At 36.4% G+C, this 19,455-nt stretch overlaps 1 protein-coding gene across 1 annotated transcript; it reads left to right on the forward strand.

The window, feature by feature from the left end:
* Nucleotides 1-446: 446 nt before the first annotated feature.
* On the forward strand, nt 447-17,573 carry LOC131987186 (hexokinase-4-like). Its single transcript, XM_059352374.1, has 11 exons — nt 447-482; nt 3,556-3,669; nt 9,132-9,294; nt 9,986-10,134; nt 10,952-11,071; nt 11,358-11,453; nt 12,170-12,269; nt 13,462-13,645; nt 13,909-14,064; nt 14,355-14,588; nt 15,454-17,573. Exons 2-11 carry the CDS (start codon nt 3,556-3,558, stop codon nt 15,647-15,649), a joined length of 1,512 nt encoding a protein of 503 aa, XP_059208357.1. The 5' UTR covers nt 447-482; the 3' UTR covers nt 15,650-17,573.
* The last annotated feature ends 1,882 nt before the right edge of the window (nt 17,574-19,455 follow it).

Below are 19,455 nucleotides of genomic sequence, written 5' to 3' on the forward strand. Positions count from 1 at the left end.
CTCCAGTTTCCATTGATTTAGGGAAGAAACTGTAGTTCAAGAGTTCAGTGACTGACGGGAGTAACAGCTGTCTCCAGTCATCATGTACCCTCTCAGAAGGAAAGTCCCGACTTCAGTATTAAGGAACTTTTTCTAAGAATCTGTGACAGTGCAGTTACCAAGATTGAAGCTTCCCTATTTTATTCTGTTTTATTATTTGACTTGTTCCCCTTTTGTATGTCACTTGACTTTCTTGTGAATTACTTGTGAAATAATTACTGTAAAGGCCACAAGATCTTAGAAGTCTTCTGTGTGATTTGTTTACATTTTCGGACAGCAGTTAGCACAATAACCCCATAAAATATGCTTCAACTGATCACAAATTAAAGATAAAATACAGTACTCTTAGTAGCACTGATATTGAAAAAAAATGTTCATTGAGTTCAAAGGGTTAGTGTCGATATAGGAAATGGTAAAAGCTCCAAAGTCAATATTGATTAAAGGTGAGACCACACACAGCTGAATGCATTACAAATATTTGAGCATCATTTTAAACCACAATCATTGAGTGAAAGCAAAAATAATCAACAGACTATACTTCACTAGGACTTGACTTCTTTATTAATGTCATGTCATAATTTTATAGTTTCACTGGAACGATTATTACTTGATGTAGAGTGATGTATGGCCAGTAGGACATTATAAAGAAGAAAGTCAGTGTTGCTGATAAGTTTATCAGAATCAAACACAACAGATAATAGTTTTGTAGCATAATAGCTTATATCCTGCTTTAAAGTTTAATTTAATAATTTTTCAAGGGTAATTTCTTCTGGAGGCTATTTCTTTGATTTTTGGATTGTATGTCTTTCTTTTATAGGTAAGCAATATTTTCCCGAAAAATGCGTTTTTATAATCTTGAGTCTATAATTGAACAATAAAACCTTCAGAGACTCTAAAAGGCTCTGCAGGTGCAACAACAAAAGAAAGTAACCGTCATAACAAAGTATTTTTGATATGTTAAGGTCTGTGGGATAACACATCCTATTTTGGTGTTTTACTAGTCAAAGATAAAAATAAGTTCAGCTAATAACATCAGCATATATTGCTTGTCGACAAAGTTATATCAAGAGGAGTCTCTGAGCCTAGCTGGGCTTCAAAATTCAGAATAGCATTACTATCTTACACTTATCTAAGCTAGTTAGCTAGTTGACCTTCTAAAAGCATTATGAATTCAGTCAAAAGTAGCTTTGTCTTTTTTAAATCCCAATTTCCTTTTTCTATGGAGTCAGCTGACCAACAGCAGAAGTTAAACCTCCCATTAGGTTTGACTCTTGACTGTTGGCTAAGTGCTGAGAAAATATCACTATCTTGTTTAAGTTTAAAGATGTTAGCTATTATAAGTTTTAACATTAGCAGCTCACCACACAAGCTACAAGGTAAGCAGTGCACTGTATTTAGCCATATTTCTTTCTACAAACCATCATTGTTTAAGCATACAGATGGAAGAAGGAGTGTTTTTCCAACATGATCTCACAGGAATCCGTGAAATAGCCACGGATTATCTTAACTCAAAATCCGTAGAATAGCCACGGAATCACTCAAATTTCTGTGAAACTGACACAGATTTTGCTACAATGCAAGTTAATGACAGTCATAGCCCGTGGCTAATCCATCATACGAAGTGATTATGTACATTCACTGAGTGAATATTTACAATATAAAACATATATTTCTCGCTAGAAATGTGATCAAAATCCATTTTTTATGCAGAAACTAAGTCAAAATATTGATTTTTTTCACAAAAAATGAGAGAACTGTCCACCCGAAATCCATGTCAGTTTCACGGAAATTTGAGTTATTCCGTGGCTATTCCACGGATTTTGAGTTAAGTGAATCCGTGGCTATTTCACGGACTCCTGTGAGACCAGGTTCGTTTTTAGACATTTGTGGACATTTGTAGGGCCATGGGGCAATCGCACCGAGCACTGGTACCATACAGCAATAGCTGGGACTCTTTGAGTTGCAGGACAAATTATATATCAAAACGTGCGGTTTGATCGGGATCTGTGTGCTATTACTTTTCTCTACGGAATACGAATTTTTTGCGACAGAAGTCGCAAAAAACTGCCCAAAATTTTGCATTGACAGCCGAAAAAAATGAGCGAAAAAGAACAATAATTGGAGATTTTTAAACGTCTACTTCTCCGGCATAATTTCAGCTAGAGACTCCATTTAAACTTTAAACAGTAGACACAAGTCTTGTGTATCGGTGTATTAATCCATGTTTTGATAGGTCATATAGTTTTTTTATCAATCCCTGTTCAATGACCATGATCATTTTTGGAGAAATTCTGAGATTATAATGGATATGGTGTATTGCACGGAATGTTCGTGTCACAGTGTGTGACATCATTGCCAGAGTGTAGAGGGAGAGAAAAAATAAATTTGAAAACTGCGCTCCAGGTCGCAAATTCCACTCTACAGAAATAATTTATACATAGAAACGTAGGAAAATTTGTCTTCTCACTCACAATCCTCTGGTAAAGCTGCCAGAGTTATAGTTTCGCCGTAGGACGCACAGATGCGCCACCAACACGCACCAAGAGCCTCATTGGCTCCCATATTAAAAATGCCGGAAGATTTCTGAAAATGGGAGATGTAACAGTTTTTTTAGATCGCTCTAACAAAGCTATTTTTTCTTTTTTCTTAAAAAATATATATATGTAGACGTTCAGGAAGAACAAAGGAAGCTCAAAGGGAAGTCGGATCAATGATAGGTATTATGGTTTTGCCAAAAATGCTTTCTGTTCGAAGCCTCTGGCTGCTGTCACTGTTCCGGATCATTGGCACATACACGTACACACACGTACTTAAGCACGGACACACACACACACATACACATTTTGAGGTTAAAGTGCATAGGTTGCTATATAAATAAATATTTGAAAAGGAATGCTTGTTGTAGGTGTGCTCCTTGTATATTATATAGTATTATAACATTACTAGTATCAATTGTTTGAACGCCCTGAAGAATCTCATCATAATGTACACACATAGTGTGGCCCTTTCAGAATTTCCCCGGAGGAAATTTTGTAGTTTCTTTTTACTGCCCTTTCATAGTACCCATGTACTGTTGAAGTCAGCATGCATACAAAAGTATATAATTTTTCATGCCACACATAACACCTTTGACTCTCTTGGTCATATTTGCAGAGTATTGTGGATCAAAATAAGCAGAAAAGCATGCTGGTTTGCACACTGCAAAATGTGGCATGCAGTACAACATCCTGGGTTTTTTTGCCATTATGCTTTTGACACACTATGTATTGGGACATACTTAATGTTTTCCTGGATTACTAAATAGTATGGTAGTATAGGTACAGGAACACACCCTCAGTCTCTTTCGAATGTAATTATTCAACTCACAAACAAGATTACTTCACCTCTATGCATTAGGGTTCTGGCAGAATTGTCTGCGGTGGAGATCTGCAACTAGCTCCATGGCTTTATACCACTGTGGATTGAACAATATGTTTTGTTTTTGGGTGATCTGACCCTTTCATCTCTTCTGTTCAGATGAGCAGCACAGAGGCAAACGGCAAGGAGAGCGCACATATTTCCAAGAAGGCCAAAATGAGCGTATACAACTCGGGCCACCTGGAAGGCATCCCTGCAGACACACTCAGTAAGGTATGTGCCACCTGAGCCGGCCTGTCACAGTAACTACTTTGTTTTTGCACAATGTAAATGTTCTTTTCTTTTAAAAGTATTTCCATCTTATGATCATTTATACTTCAATTCCACAACAGGTCACAGACAAATATTGTACTTTGTACTCCAATTAACCAAGCCCTCCCCTACTTTTACCCTGAGGTATTGCTACATATACATTATATTATATATATAATATTTCTTCCACCACTGGCCAAAGGTTACAAACATAAATTAAAATGAACATACAGATAATACTGCTATAGGCATACTGTCTTCATACACAGACACATAAAAGGCATTTAATACAAACTAAATGACAACAAAGTATACAACAACTTTCAGCATGTTTATTTATTTAGTTATCTATTTATGTGGAAATCTGGCTGCCAGAGTGACCATATGTATGATTGTGTAAAATCTTCATTTTAGCATCATTCATGACTCTCCATCACTGTGATTTTCAGTCTTGTTACTCACATTAGGAAGAAACAGTCTATTCTTAGAAGGCACAGCTGCTGTGGAGGATTCTCCGATTAGGAAATCACAGAGTTTGTAACATCTGATTCATGCGGGAGGATCAGTCAAGCGTCACTTAGAGACAGATAAACACTAATACCATGATGATAATATTAAAATACCAGAAACACAGTTCATCTTTATTATCAAGGGTTACACCCTAACACTCCTCTTTAATTATTTCCATTTTAACTTACTTCCTGCTCTACTACATTTTACAGTAAAATACCATGCTTACTATTTCATTACATTAGTCTGATAACTTAAGTTACTTTATAAAATATGAATCAACATTTTTTAAAATAATTAATTATTATTAATTATTCTGCATAATATGTACATTTACTTTTGATGCTTTAAGTATATTTTATGTTTAATACTTTTGTACTTTTAAATGCATGACTTTTACATACAACAGACTATTCCTGCACTGTGGTTTTGCTATGTTTATTCTATTTAATTAATACTTCTTCTTGTTGTTACTGTGCATGTTTGCGCTGTGATTTATTTTATATTAAAGGCAAGCCCAAGCCTATATAAAGTATGCCTTATTATAGTGGGAACCATTATAGTCATGATTTAGGAATTAAGTTAGTCATGCCTGTGTTCAGGTAACAACAGCAACAAACATGTAGAGACATGAGAAAAAGGAAAAGAGAGGAGATCACATGTGGGAGAAGGAGGTGAAGAAAGAGTTTAATGCTGCAGACAGTGAAATGAGGCCTGAACAGACATGCCTCTGGAAAATTACTGTAAATCAGAAGGAGAAACAAGGAGAGGAATGGTGTACAGTATTTTCATTGAGAGGCTACATACTTGAACCTCAAAGACTATTGGTAATATCTATTATAATAAAGTATTTTTTTAAAGTAAATTTCATATCAACCTATGAAACAAGATGTGCTTCACTGTAGGTGAAAATTACACAGAAAAATGTAGATGCAAAATGTAGGAACATCAATAAAAGTGGCAACAAATACATTGTATTTAAAAAGCAGCCCATGGGCAGCTTGGAATGAGGTACAGTGTTCTAGTTATCGAAAGGTTCCTTGTTCGATCCCCAGCTTTTCCATAGAGTGCCAAAGTATCATTGAGCAAGACACTGAACCCGTAACTGCTGCTGCTGCTGATGGCATGAGAAGTTGAATGTTTGTATGTGTTTTGAAGCATTTTGAGTGCTTGGTAGACTAGAAAAGCACTATATATCATTTTAAAGATATTGAAATATAGCACGTAAGTTGGTCGACCAACAGGTTGACGTGTCTGTCCATAGAGCTATGCTATAGCCGCTAACATTGTTAAAATAGTTTAGAGTTCAGTATTTCATGATATAAATAATTTTGTGTTTGAGACTTTTTGTATCTGTGTCCTCATGAGGGCAGATGAACAGAAATAAACCCTCCTAAATCCAACTTAAACCTCCTGAAGCGAGACACACCCAGAAAAAACAACAACTTAAAACTGCAGCCCATGGGCAGCTTGGAATGAGGTACAGTGTTCTAGTTATCGAAAGGTTCCTTGTTCGATCCCCAGCTTTTCCATAGAGTGCCAAAGTATCATTGAGCAAGACACTGAACCCGTAACTGCTGCTGCTGCTGATGGCATGAGAAGTTGAATGTTTGTATGTGTTTTGAAGCATTTTGAGTGCTTGGTAGACTAGAAAAGCACTATATATCATTTTAAAGATATTGAAATATAGCACGTAAGTTGGTCGACCAACAGGTTGACGTGTCTGTCCATAGAGCTATGCTATAGCCGCTAACATTGTTAAAATAGTTTAGAGTTCAGTATTTCATGATATAAATAATTTTGTGTTTGAGACTTTTTGTATCTGTGTCCTCATGAGGGCAGATGAACAGAAATAAACCCTCCTAAATCCAACTTAAACCTCCTGAAGCGAGACACACCCAGAAAAAACAACAACTTAAAACTGTGTGGGTTCACAGGACCATGTTCACTAAAGTGTATCTGTGGTGTGATGGTGGTTTTCTTCCACATTGTTAACTGTTATAACCTTAAATACCTCAGACAAGTTTGAACATTTCTCCTGTTATCAAAAATAAAATCAGATTCCCTGGCAGAGCGGGTCATGTTAGGACTATATCATTGACGAACTATTGGTAATTAATGTTTACATGAAATCTGGCTAAAGGCATAATTTATTCTGGTGACCGGATCAGTCATTGGCTCATCACATGGGTAAATAAAATACTAGACTACTACTAGAAAACTACTAGAAAATCTGATAAATCTGATTCCTAATAACCAGTGTGCAGTTCATAGTTTATGGTTATTGATGTAGCTACCATTTAAGCATAGATGGCAATTTGGTGCAAAAATTCATGGTTTCAAGATGATGTATTGATTATCATCTGATTTTTCCTCCAGTGCCATCATCAAATCAACATTTTCATTGAAAAAAATGATACATTGATAATGACTTTCCCATCACCCTCACATGTCTTATATCACATTTGACATGTATAAACTGATAGCATTATTAAATAAAACAATATTTTCAAAAACAGAAAAATAAGTTACAAAATAGTACAGTTAACAAGGCCTTCTTACAATGGGTTTTATTTATTTATTTATTAAACAGAAGAGCTTGTCTGAAAACCTCTTTGTTTTTTAGCATCACTATGACGATACACAAAAATTTCCCTATGAAGCATAGCTAAAATTCATTTAACTCAGGGAGCTGCGCAAGTTCAAGGTTTACTTCATTATCCAAAAAGGAAGTTTCCAAGTGCCAATCCAGACAATACAACAAATGCAGTCCATAGAAACAGGACAGGAAGAAGCACATCATGTCTGGGTTGTGTGTCCAATATGTCCTTCCTCCTCTTAAAGCTAAATGTTGCCCCAACCCAAACCCAAGATTTGATCGTTTTGGTCAGGCAAGCTTTTAATCCCTAAATCGGATGTTGCAAAATTAATGGTTGTGAAAGAAGGTGTTCTGTACGTGTGATCACACATGTATGCCACACTGTAGTGCAATAATGTAGCAATACTGTACGTTACAGCTGCCTAGTCCACCTTGTAAAAGTGCTGTTTTCTCCAGCTTTAAAGGAAGCGGAAAACGGGAAAAAATGTGAATTGTTCTGGGCATCTCCAGAGGATCATAGCGCGTCATACCAGCCAGGGCTCTTCCTGCAGAACATGCCTCTGAAACATTGAAGAGCCTAAACTGATTACATGTCTTTTAAAAAAAAATTATGTTATTATTACTGGGCGTAGACTTCAGTAAAATGATTAAAAATATCATATTCTAAATCAAGGTTTTGATTATGAGCCATGATGTTGTAATTTTTTTTCAATCTTACCACATGTTGTGAGATTGTAAGATGATGCTCCCACAGAAGCAAAAGTCAGTTTTAAATTAAAAGAAAAACATGCTTTATTCATGCCATGAAAGAAGTACTACACTTCCCACAATCCTAAAGTGCAACAGTGATTCTGATTGGTGGAGCTTGCTGCTACTATGGTAACGTTTACAACACCCACAAAACCAATAACAGCCAGTGAGTTACCCCGCTTTGCTGCTGAACTACTGAAATGTTACTTTTATTGCAGAGCAGACTTGAGTCCTCTGCTGACATGGTTGCATGTGCCTTTATAAGTTTGCTCACAAGCTGTGGGCAGGCTATTACAAAAAATGTGGTATATCCTGAACGCTTTAATGCAGGAATTATCAACAACAACAGGTTCAACCATGTCTCTTCTCTTAGCTCTGACTTTCTTGTTTTGAGAAACTTTAAATGCCTTTTTCAACTCCAAATAGTAAAGATCATTATCAACTGGCTTATTTAAGTAGCCATAGATTCCTAGAATACCATGCGCTGCATTGTAACTGGAAGGACAACATTGTTCAGGCTTATAGGGAATCACTTTTGCACTGGTGTGACCTGTGCAACTGCGAAACATTATCATAAAGATAATGACAATAATTATACCTTAAACCTGAACCCAACCTTAGTTCTGACTCCATTAATGAAAGTAGACACAAAGGGGAAGCAGACTTCAAATAAATCACCGCACTTTTTATATTCAAAGACTGTATCAAGTTTTTCGGTGCACCAGTGACTGTCTGCTGTCTGTGGTTTGATCATAGACCAATGCAGATTCAGAGAAAATGCTGCCATCTTGTGGGTAAATTATGTGTAATCGGTTGTTTCCCTTATTAAAGTCCTGAAATATTTGAATCCTGGTTCAATCACATAAATCACATTGCAACTTTGTTTAAAAGTGTGTGGTAAATAAAATGTATCATCATAATGTTTGGCTTTCTGTCACGGATCGAGCCATGTTTGCTTTCATTTGTCAGTCATGTCTGCAACAACAATATTAAAATGTATCTACCAACTATATGCATGTAATATGTATGTAATAGCTGCTGCCTAGTGCACAATGTTATTTAAGGAAAAATACTTTGAAAGATTGGAATAAACCAGACAAATAAAACTGATCAAACTAATTAAACAAAATTAAAACAAAATCAACACTTAATAAAACTTGCAAGCAAACTTGAACATTAAGAAGATAATGAGACTTTTCCAAATGGAAACTCTCTCTCTGTGCCCATCTCTATTTGATTCAGGATTTATTCAGGATCATGATGTATTGTCACTCCAGTTACATAACTAAATAATTGTGTGAAATACTTTTGCCGTGAGGCTCCATTAAAGAAAAACAGCAAAGAGTATACATAAGATACTAATCTTATGTATATCTAAGATATTAAAAAGACATAATATATATATATATATATATATAAACCTGTTACCAAAGCATACAGAAAACAAATCTGGTGGACAACATACAAAAACCTCTTTACTGATGTGCATCCAGTCCGTGCAAACACATTCATGTCAGAAAAGGTCATTTTATACAAAATACATTTGATGTATGTCTCTCTGCAGGTGCAGAGGTACCTGGAGTGTTTCCAGCTGTCTGTGGAGAAGCTGCAGGAAGTCTCGGCCCGGCTGAGGAGGGATCTCATCCGAGGTTTGGGGAAACACAGTCACCACAAGGCGGCTGTCAAGATGCTGCCCACCTTCGTCAGGGCCACACCGGACGGGACAGGTATGTTTATATTACTGTTGTAATTAGGTTTACGTCACTCAATTTTTATTCTACACTTGTTATATTTCATCATTTACCTGATGTAACTTCTTTCTTTTTTTTTAGCACATTGCACATCTTCTTTATACGATAAACATTTGTGCATTCTGTCAATATTCTACACATACTGTCCTCTTTGTTTTATAACAATGTGCATTGCTTTTCATTTTTTTAAAAGTGCATTTTCATTTATTCTATATTTACAACTTTTAAACCAATTTTTATTTCTCTTTTGTTTATTGTGACTGTTATTCACCAAAATATCCAGGCAAATTACTTTTTAGTTTAAACCAAAATTTTATTGGTTTGAACTAAAACCAATAAACCATCTCACATACAGGCAATATCTTATTAATAAGGGTTATTGTTCATATTTTTATTGAGAGTAATATTCTCTCAAAAAATGCTTGAATTTAACATTAGTCAAAGAGACGCTAATAGAGCAACAAATGTCTTTGTTGCAAAGACCCCAAACAACAATCATCTGAAATTAGTATTTTATAATTAGTATATCAATTTCTTAAGCACCACCAAACCTAGTTTTATTGTGATTTGTTGTTTGCTAGGTATATTTAAACGTATCAAAATGCTTTCATGTAGAAAAAAGCACATAATGTACATCATGATGAACCAATCCACTTCATCTTGGCAGAGAAGGGCGACTTCCTGGCGTTGGATCTTGGTGGAACAAACTTCCGGGTGCTTCATGTCCGTGTGATGGAGGAGGAGCAGAAAGTGCTGAAGATGGACAGTCAGATCTGTGCCATCCCAAAGGAGATGATGCTGGGAACTGGAGAACAGGTGAATTAGACGCAGCATAAAAAAAAGAGAAAAAAGACAAAAAAGAAAAATAAAAAAATAATTACTTTACTGTTATTTCAGTCAATTAATTATAAAAACTTGAGAGAAAAAATACTATTTTAAAATAATTTCACAAGTAATTCACGAGAGCAGCGTTTTTTTTTTTTTTATAACACATTAGAGTGAAAAGTGAAAAAAGGAATTAGTATTTATTTGACTGTAGAGTTTCAACGATTAGTCAACTAATACATTAGTCCATCAACAGAAAAACAATCACCAACTGCTCTGATAATTGAGTTAATAAGTAATATGTTAATGCAAATAACAGTAAATGCTGTTTTCAGCCTCTCAAATATGAAGGTTTCCTGCTTTAATATCTTTGGGTTTTAAACTGACAAAACAAGCATTTAAAGATTACTTTGGACTTAAGGTGGACATTTTCACATTGGTGGACATTTTATAGATTTGTTTCATTTCAGTTCAGAAAATGAACAAAAAATGAATCAATAATGAAAATGATTGTTTAAAACTTTAAAACTTATTCTAGCCGTTGAAGTGTTAAATGCATAACTTAAAGGTGCCCTGTGGGGGTTTCTTTTCAGCAAATGCATGTACATGTACAATTTCCAGTATTTATACTAAAGTTCCTGAAAAACAGGGCGTGTCCAAATTAATTGACTCTGCTGCTGTGCATATATTTGTTTTTTATTTTGTATACTGAGCAACTTTGGCACAAAAAAGTATCTCTGCTAACTACATATAGTTAGTTAATTTGTCAAGTTAAAATCTGTCTGTCCATATCTTTCTGTCTGTCCAGTTGTTCGACCACATCGCTGCCTGTCTTGGTGATTTCCTTGTGTCTCAGAATCTGAAGGGACAAACTCTTCCTCTGGGCTTCACCTTCTCCTTCCCCTGCGAACAGAAGGAAATCGGCAAGGTCTCCCTCTGAAACACACAAACACACACACACACACACACACACACACACACACACACACACATAATTAAACTGGAAAAAAGTTTTTAAAAAATAACTAAAATAAATATTTTTATTTATTTATACATAATTCATATTTAAATGAATTATATATATAAAAAATAATTATTAAATAAAAAACAAACAAAAAAACGAAATTAAACCTACTGAAAAATGGGTCAATACATTGATGTTGGGGCAGCTGTGGCTCAGATCAATTTTCACATAAAATTTTCTCTCTTCACAGAGCATCCTGATCCGCTGGACCAAAGGCTTCAACTGCTCCGGAGTGGAGGGCAAAGATGTGGTGCAGTTACTGAAAGACGCCATTCACAGGAGAGGGGTCAGTCAAAACACTGAGGCTCATATGGTGATAAAATGTGAAGCAAAATGATGGGCACAAGAGTGAGATGTCAGAGCTGCAACAATATGTTAAATAATCAGAAAATTATCTTTGCAAGTATTTGTAAAATGTATTATTCTTACTTAAAACAAGCTATTTTAATACATCGCTTTGGACTTGTTGGACACTAGAAGAGCTGTTTTCTCTATTTTCTTTTTTTTATAGACAAATTGCTTCATTGATTAATTTATGACAAAATTTAGTTGTAAATTGCAGCTCAAGTCTTTATAAGCCTAATTAAAAAACAAAAAGAACTGAAAAATTCACTTGAACCATTCTGAAGTATGGAAATTGTCAGGATGATGCAGCAAAAACAGCAAAGTTGCATGCAGCCCATGTTTCCCAGAACGCACCTCTAATACAATTTGTTTATCTGTAAAGTGGCTGCATGTGGTTGTTTATTATTCTTTTTGGTTGTTTTTGTAGGTGATATTTCTGGATGTTTTTGAAGCTGTCTTGTTTCTTTGCTCAGACCCTGATGTGACACTCTGCAGTGTCTCTTTGCACAATGTGTGTGTAGGCAGGTTATTTGGTATACAGATTATAAATAGGAAGCACATAAACACACCTGTCTATCTCTTTCTTTCTCTCTCTCTCTCTCTCTCTCTCTCTCTCTCTCTCTCTGTCTCTCTCTGTCTCTCTCTGACTCTCTGCAGGACTATGATATAGGCTCAGTTGCCATGGTGAACGACACAGTGGGCACAATGATGAGCTGCGGGTACAAAGACAAGAGCTGTGAGATCGGCATTATCATCGGTAACTATTTATTTTAATAAGTAAACAACTTCAGGACAAATAAAGTTAAAGTTGCAAAAACATGCTTCATTTTTTCAGAAAATATTTCACTGAATTACAGAAGTGATGTCAGGACTTTGGCTCTGTATATTTATACTGGACAAAAAGAAAGCAGCAAGTTTCTATGTCCACCATGATGATTGAGGATATGACTTTAATACACCGCAGTAACCATGTTTGTAGGAAACCCACATTACCCAGAAGGCTGTTCTTCACTCTAACAGCTAATCATGAGAAGCAGTGTCCTCTCAGGTGCTCCCGAGCCATAACGAACATATTATTTCTTACCTAACAGACATAATGTGCTTTTCGTGGTGAACAGAAAAAGCTCCTCTGCAGCATGATCGTATTAGATATAATGAGAGTCGTGTTGTAGCGGCAAAATGTCTCCTTTCTCTGTTCTAATTAGTTTGCTCTCTGGAATATGAAGCAAACGGTTCTCCCTTGGGAAATGATTACACCTCTGTGTGTGTGTTGGACAGACTGATATAAAAGGTGGTAAAGAACGAGCAGAAAGGTCTGATAGTTGTGTATTTTTTTTCTGAGTTAACATACAAACCTTTAAATCACTGCGGCAGAGCCTGATACACACCACATGTTTCCTGAAATAAATAACCTGCATCATCCTAATTTAGGATCAGCAACCTGGCAAGACTAGGTGACTGCAGAATTAAATTTTTATTCAAAACAATTATATGACTGCATGTCATTCTTGGTGCTATATGTGTTTTTTGTTTGTCTTGTCTGACCTGCTGATGTCAGCTGGCTGCAAACAAACTTTCAAATTGATTGATTAATTGATTTTCAAGTTAGACCCCAGGCCTTGAAAGGATCACTCATCAATACCTTAAATAAGAATGGTGAGATCATTTTATGGAAGCTGTACCCTGATAATGGTGTAGCACGATATGAAAAGTCAGTCACATGAAAAAAGTACAAAATTAAAACACACAGCTTGTGTCGTAAACAAGAGAAGACGCATAAATTCCCTGAAAATAATGAGACCAACGTAAATGATAAACATTTTGCAGCATTCAAAATATATTATTTAAAGCTTTAAACTTCTAAAATCACCTGCAGAAACATCAGGAGTGCATGCTCATATTGTACCACAGAAAATACAAATAAAAACAATGCTTCTCTTCTTCTGTAGGTACGGGAACCAACGCATGCTATATGGAGGAGATAAAGAACGTGAAGCGTGTGGAGGGCGAGGATGGGCGGATGTGCATCAACACAGAGTGGGGCGGCTTCGGAGACGACGGCTCCCTGAAAGACATCCAGACGGAATTTGATGTGGTGGTGGACGAGACGTCCATCAATCCCGGCATCCACACGTGCGTATGACGAAAAACATATAAAATGTTTCCAGTGCTGAAAAAACATTGGATGGTTCACAGAAATTTTACAAACAACCTTTAGAATACACTGTTATTTGTCAAGAATAGATTCCAAATATTGTCCTTGTTCATGAGAAACCATCTAATAGTTCAACTAAAACTAAAGTGCTGGACTGACTCCAGATTGATTTCTACTAGCATATGTCACCCAGATTTCATGTTTCTACAACTGGCATAAAAATATTTTTTCCCCCCTGTAGGTTTGAGAAGATGATCAGTGGAATGTATTTAGGAGAAATCGTTCGGCTGCTGCTGGTGAAGCTGACGGAGGAAAAGCTGCTGTTTAATGGGCAGACATCGGAGGCGCTGCTGACCCCGGGCGCATTTGAGACAAGGTTCATCTCTGAGATTGAGGAGTGAGTGACTAATAAACCTTCTTAAATCAATTTTTTCCAGCTTGTCGTGCTGTCTGGAGCCATACGCTTTCTGATCTGGCACTGAAAATGATTAAATTCAGTTATTTCTTGTTTGCCATGTATATACATATTGTTAATTTTAATAACATTTTTAATCACTACTTGTTAAGGTTTCACTACTTCACTTGATGATGGAAACCAGGTCTTTTTTTGAGACATGTGACTTTTTAAACATTTTAGACAATTTTAGACAAACTGCTGTACATCTTTACTCCCTTTCTCTTGTTCAGGAATGACAACGGTCTGGAAAATGCACAGAATATTCTGACCAAACTGGGATTGAAATGGGATCCAGTTGACGCCCGTGTGGTGCGACTAGCCTGCGATGCCATCTCGTCACGCTCTGCCTGTCTCTGCGCTGCGGCCTTGGCAACACTAGCAAATCGTATCCGCAACAACCGCGGGCTGGACCATCTAAAGACCACTGTGGGAGTGGACGGGACGGTCTACAGGAAACACCCCAAGTAAGAAGCACTATGAGGAAAATATAGACAGCACATCACCCCAGTTTTAGCCTCCTTGCATTGGTTACCACTTTCTTTTATGATCCATTTTAAAGTTTTACTTATATATATATTACTTATTGCCCAAGAAGGCTTCTGAGATCTGCTGGGTGAGGCCTAGCAATTCCAGAGTCCAGACTAAGGTCAAAGGGTGATCGATCACTTGCTGAACTGGCTCCTCTGCTTTTGGAACAGTCTTCCTTCATTAGTAAATTCCTTAGTTAATGTTAGATCTGCTGACACCGTCTCTGCTTTTAAATCCAGGCTTTAGACACATTTTACACACTTGCCTTTTATCTGATAACTTATTTTATCTGTTTACTTATTACAGCTCTGTTGTGCAATCATCTGATTTTAAGCTTATTTTGTTATGCTTACCTATTGTAAAATTATTTTCTTATCATTCTTTTAATTTCTTCCAATCGTGTGTTTTTCATTTGCTGTCTTTGTTTTATACTCCCTTATTGATTGATGTTGACTTTGTGCCTCCTATAGTTTTATATAGTCCTATATAAATAACATTATTATTATTATTATTATTATTATTATTATTATGAGAATAAAATATCAAGAAAAAAGTAAAAGTGGTTTTAGAAAGTAAAAACTGTTGAAAATACAGGTACAGTAACACAAGAGAGTAATCAATATTAAAATGTTTATTTTAAGGGTGAAGTATTCACACTTCCTGTCTGTGAGAAGAACATGTTCAGAAAATAACAAAAATCAAACCATCAGTTTTTAAAAGACTTAAAAAATACCCATAATTCTGCAGATGTCCTCCTCTCACCTCCTCTCACCCTCCCTCCTCTGCTCTCCTCTCCTGTAGTTTCAGCGAGGAGCTTCAGGCGACGGTGCGCCTCCTCGCCCCCAAGTGTGACATCACCTTCCTCGTCTCCGAGGACGGCAGCGGGAAGGGCGCTGCCATGGTAACGGCTGTGGCGCAGCGGATTGCTCTCCAGTCCCGACTGTTGGAGGACAGTGACGGTGAGATCGACGATGACGAGGAGGAGGAAGATGCATAAAGAGATGCAGATGAGACACAACAATCCCAGCAAGTTTTTCTCCTGCACTACAGGATGTCACATGTTCTTTCACAAGCTCTGTAATTTTTTTTTTTTAAACATTTTACAGCCAAAAAAAATAATAATTAAGGACCTTAGAAAGATTATCCTATTATTGAGTCATCAACACAGGAGAGAAAACAATTGCGATCACACTTAAATAAATTGTATCACCAGAAGGTTTGTAAGGACAACTCAAAATTCACACATGTGCTATCAGAATTATAGAATTAATTAACAGAATTAAACTTTTTTGAACCAGCTGAGATGACAAAGACAGTAGAAGGCATAAAAAACAGAAAATACACATATAAGCAAAAATTATATATACAGAGTTAGGGATATGGGGGTAACTGGAAGCTTAATACATTTTTTTCCTTTGGTTTACAGCCTTTCAAAAATATGCACTGTTTTTAATAAAGAAATATGCTTACCAGATAGGCCAATCGGAGCTTGGATATTTTATTTAGGAAAAGCAGCATCAGCTTATCATCTTCTATTTTGAGGAAAGCATCTTTTTTTCTGTATGCTATATTTGCACTGCTGCCAGGCTTTTGATTGCTTTTAAATTACTTTAATTGTTTTGTTTTCTGGGCTGTAGGAACAAAACAAACCTTATGGTGGCTGTAATGTGGCTGTGGACTTTTAGTTCAGTTGCTTCCCATCACTACACCATTGCTGGTCCTCTGCCCACGTTCCTGTTGCAGTGATGCACAGGGACGCTATTCACGCAGTTAAAGAGTACCATTACCAGAGTAGTTGTTGAGACATTGTATGAGGTATTTATCCATAGTCAGTAGATGGCAGTTGACACGACTCCAGTTTGGGCAAGCAGGCAGGAGTACCGGCGTGGAAGCTAAGCAATTTACTTCTACATTCTCTATCAGACAGCCCGGTTTAAGCTTACGCAGGGGGAACTGAAGCCATTGTCTATGCTCTCTTCAAGCCACCAGACTCTATTAATAAACACAGTGATTTTAACTTCAACAGCATAGGGGTTGCTGGCCTGACTCTGGCTTGATCAGTTAGTTACCTAGTTTGTGTTGTTGTGTGACTTTGGTTAATTTGGATTCACCAAGGTCAGACAGCAACCCAAACAAACCAAACGATTGAAGAAGCTTCAACTACCCGTGCTCCGCAAGCTAAAATGATTGTTTTTGTGAATGGAGGTTGGTGGCTTTAAAGAGAGCAAAAGTAACGGCTTCAGTTCCCGATGTCTAAACTTAAACAGGGCTTTCTGACAGCAAGGTAATGGTGAAAATATTCTAAATATACCATACACTTAAACTGATAAGGATTTTTGTAGATGGGCCTTTTTGAAGGAAGCTAAAATGTGTTTAGATGCAACTCTTGTCCTCAGCAAACATTTCTGCTTTGCCTTTCAAACTGGAGCAATGCTGACTGCCATCCACTCTAGGTAATGCACTTACCTCAAGCAGCACTTTTAAAAGTCCAAACTATCTTTTTTTAAACTACAGGTTGTTTCAGTAATCCTAAAAATTCATGTATTGCATCACACAGATTAGAAATGACAGAGGTGGACAAGAGCAGAGGAAGTGGAAGAGGAGGGGGTGATGTTATTACTTGAACCTGCACAGTCATGTTTTAGTCTTTATATTTGTTTCTCTTAAGGTGCTCAACATATCACTGCTGTTTTTGTTTTGGAATGGGAAATAAAGGGACATTTTTCTAGCACAAGGTGGTATGAGTAATTTGTCTGTAGTGATACTGATGCATGGCCATGAGCACCAATGCTTTTAAGTAATATTATGAGTGAATAGACAGTTAACAAATGCTGCGGTAGAATGAGACAACAGCAATCACAAAGCACAAATGCTGTTTGATAAGACCTCTATCAATCTTTTTTGTTTTCTTTTGTAATGGTGGTTGGTCATATGAGGATATGTAACTTGAGACATTATAGTTTTAATTTTTTACATAGCCTTTAAACCAAAACATCCTAAACAAACCATCAAAACTTAAACTATAACAGACAATGTAATGAAGTACTTTATTGTTTTAGGTATTAAATTGATTTGAATTGAAAAAATGATTAGAGCACCCGTTTCTTGTTCATTTTAATGCCTGGTACAACTAAAGGTACATTTGTCTGGACAAATATAATGTTAATTTAAGAGCTGATATCTAGCCATTTTCCATGGTTTTCTTGATTTTATATATATATATATATATATATATATATATATATATATATATATGCATATGTAATAATGTCTTACTTGAACTAATTTCACATTTAGTGCCTTTTAAAGACAACGTTAGGTCTAACCAGAGATATAAACATATTAAATGTTTTTTTGCTGTTGCTTTTTTTATACCAAAAAAAAAATTTATTTAGCTAAATGTGTCTGCAGGTATGGCTTTCAGGCTGCATACAACCCCAACAACCTTCACTTCAAAGAACAATGTTCAAACAGACTTCAGTAAGAATATCCACCTTAAACAAAGAAAAGTCAAGTGAGAAATGTCTTTGTTGTCAGCCAGTAAAAGTCTAGCCAAAATCTGCTGCTTTCAACCTTTAATGCTTCTTCTTCTATTAGTACAATCATATTTAATTTGGTATTAGAATTCACGTGGAGAACAACAGCTGACCATGTTTTGTGGACAGAATAAGATAATTATCCCAGAAACTGACAATAAAACCAAATGTGCCTTTGGAGCTGCCTTCTAGTGGCTGTTGGTGGAACCGCAGCTGAATAATAAGCTATTCAACAACCTTTTTTGTGGTGTGTATTTTTACCTGACAGACTCACAGGCACATCTCTGTTTATTGGCACTTTTTTGGCACTATTGGCACTAAACCACCATTGGTTTTACTGGGTTTGTTGGTTCTTGCACAGCAGCTAATTATTTAAATAACAACAATAGAGATTCATATAAACAAAGTCTGATCTCACTATACTGGTGGTATCAATCAAAAAATGAAAGCATTTTTAGATAGATAGATAGATAGATAGATAGTAATTGAAGATATTGCCCTTCACTTATAGTGGAACTATTTGGCACTTGTGTTGCTCAAAGTGGCAAAAAAAAATCATATGAGAAACACAATAGCAATCTCTTTGAGGGTTTTTTTTTTTTAAGTGAATTGACCTTTAATATAAATCACAACTATGTGAGACAGCATTTATTTTTCATTGTTCCTTCTTCTTCTTAGGCTACTTTATTTGATTTCTGGGTGAAAAATCATCAGTATGTCTCACTGCAGTGAAGCTTCCACTGCTGTGTTTCTGCAGGTCTCACTGACATGCAGAGGACAAAGTGAAGCTGCAGCCTGAAGTGTTGCTGCAGCCTGTTCCTGCCATGCAGGGGGTGATATGGGGATGAAAGTCAGGAGCCACTCCAGCTGCTTGTCTACGAACTGCAGCACTACAGTCAAAGCTGTGGTACAGTATTTATTATTAATGCACACAGAACATGCAGTGCAGCATTTAAAAGAAGGAGGTATGAAGGGGCTGGCATGATGTGGGAGATTTGTGTCTTAAAATTTCAAGTGTGCTCCAAATTAGTATAAATGTAATTTCAGGCATTAGTGAAAAGTAGCTAAGTACATTAACTCAAGTACTGTAGTATTACCTGCTCTTTAATAGGGTACGGTATATCCTATTTATGTTACTTTATACATACTCCTTCCGATCTGCTGATTCCCTCTCAATCTTTAAGAAGAAACTGAAGGCCCAGCTCTTTACTGAACACCTCCGCACATAATCGACATACAACAATGAATAATTGAAAAAGAAAAAAAA

This window comes from Centropristis striata, chromosome 15 (genome assembly GCF_030273125.1).
Source record: "Centropristis striata isolate RG_2023a ecotype Rhode Island chromosome 15, C.striata_1.0, whole genome shotgun sequence".
NCBI classification, from domain to species: domain Eukaryota; kingdom Metazoa; phylum Chordata; class Actinopteri; order Perciformes; family Serranidae; genus Centropristis; species Centropristis striata.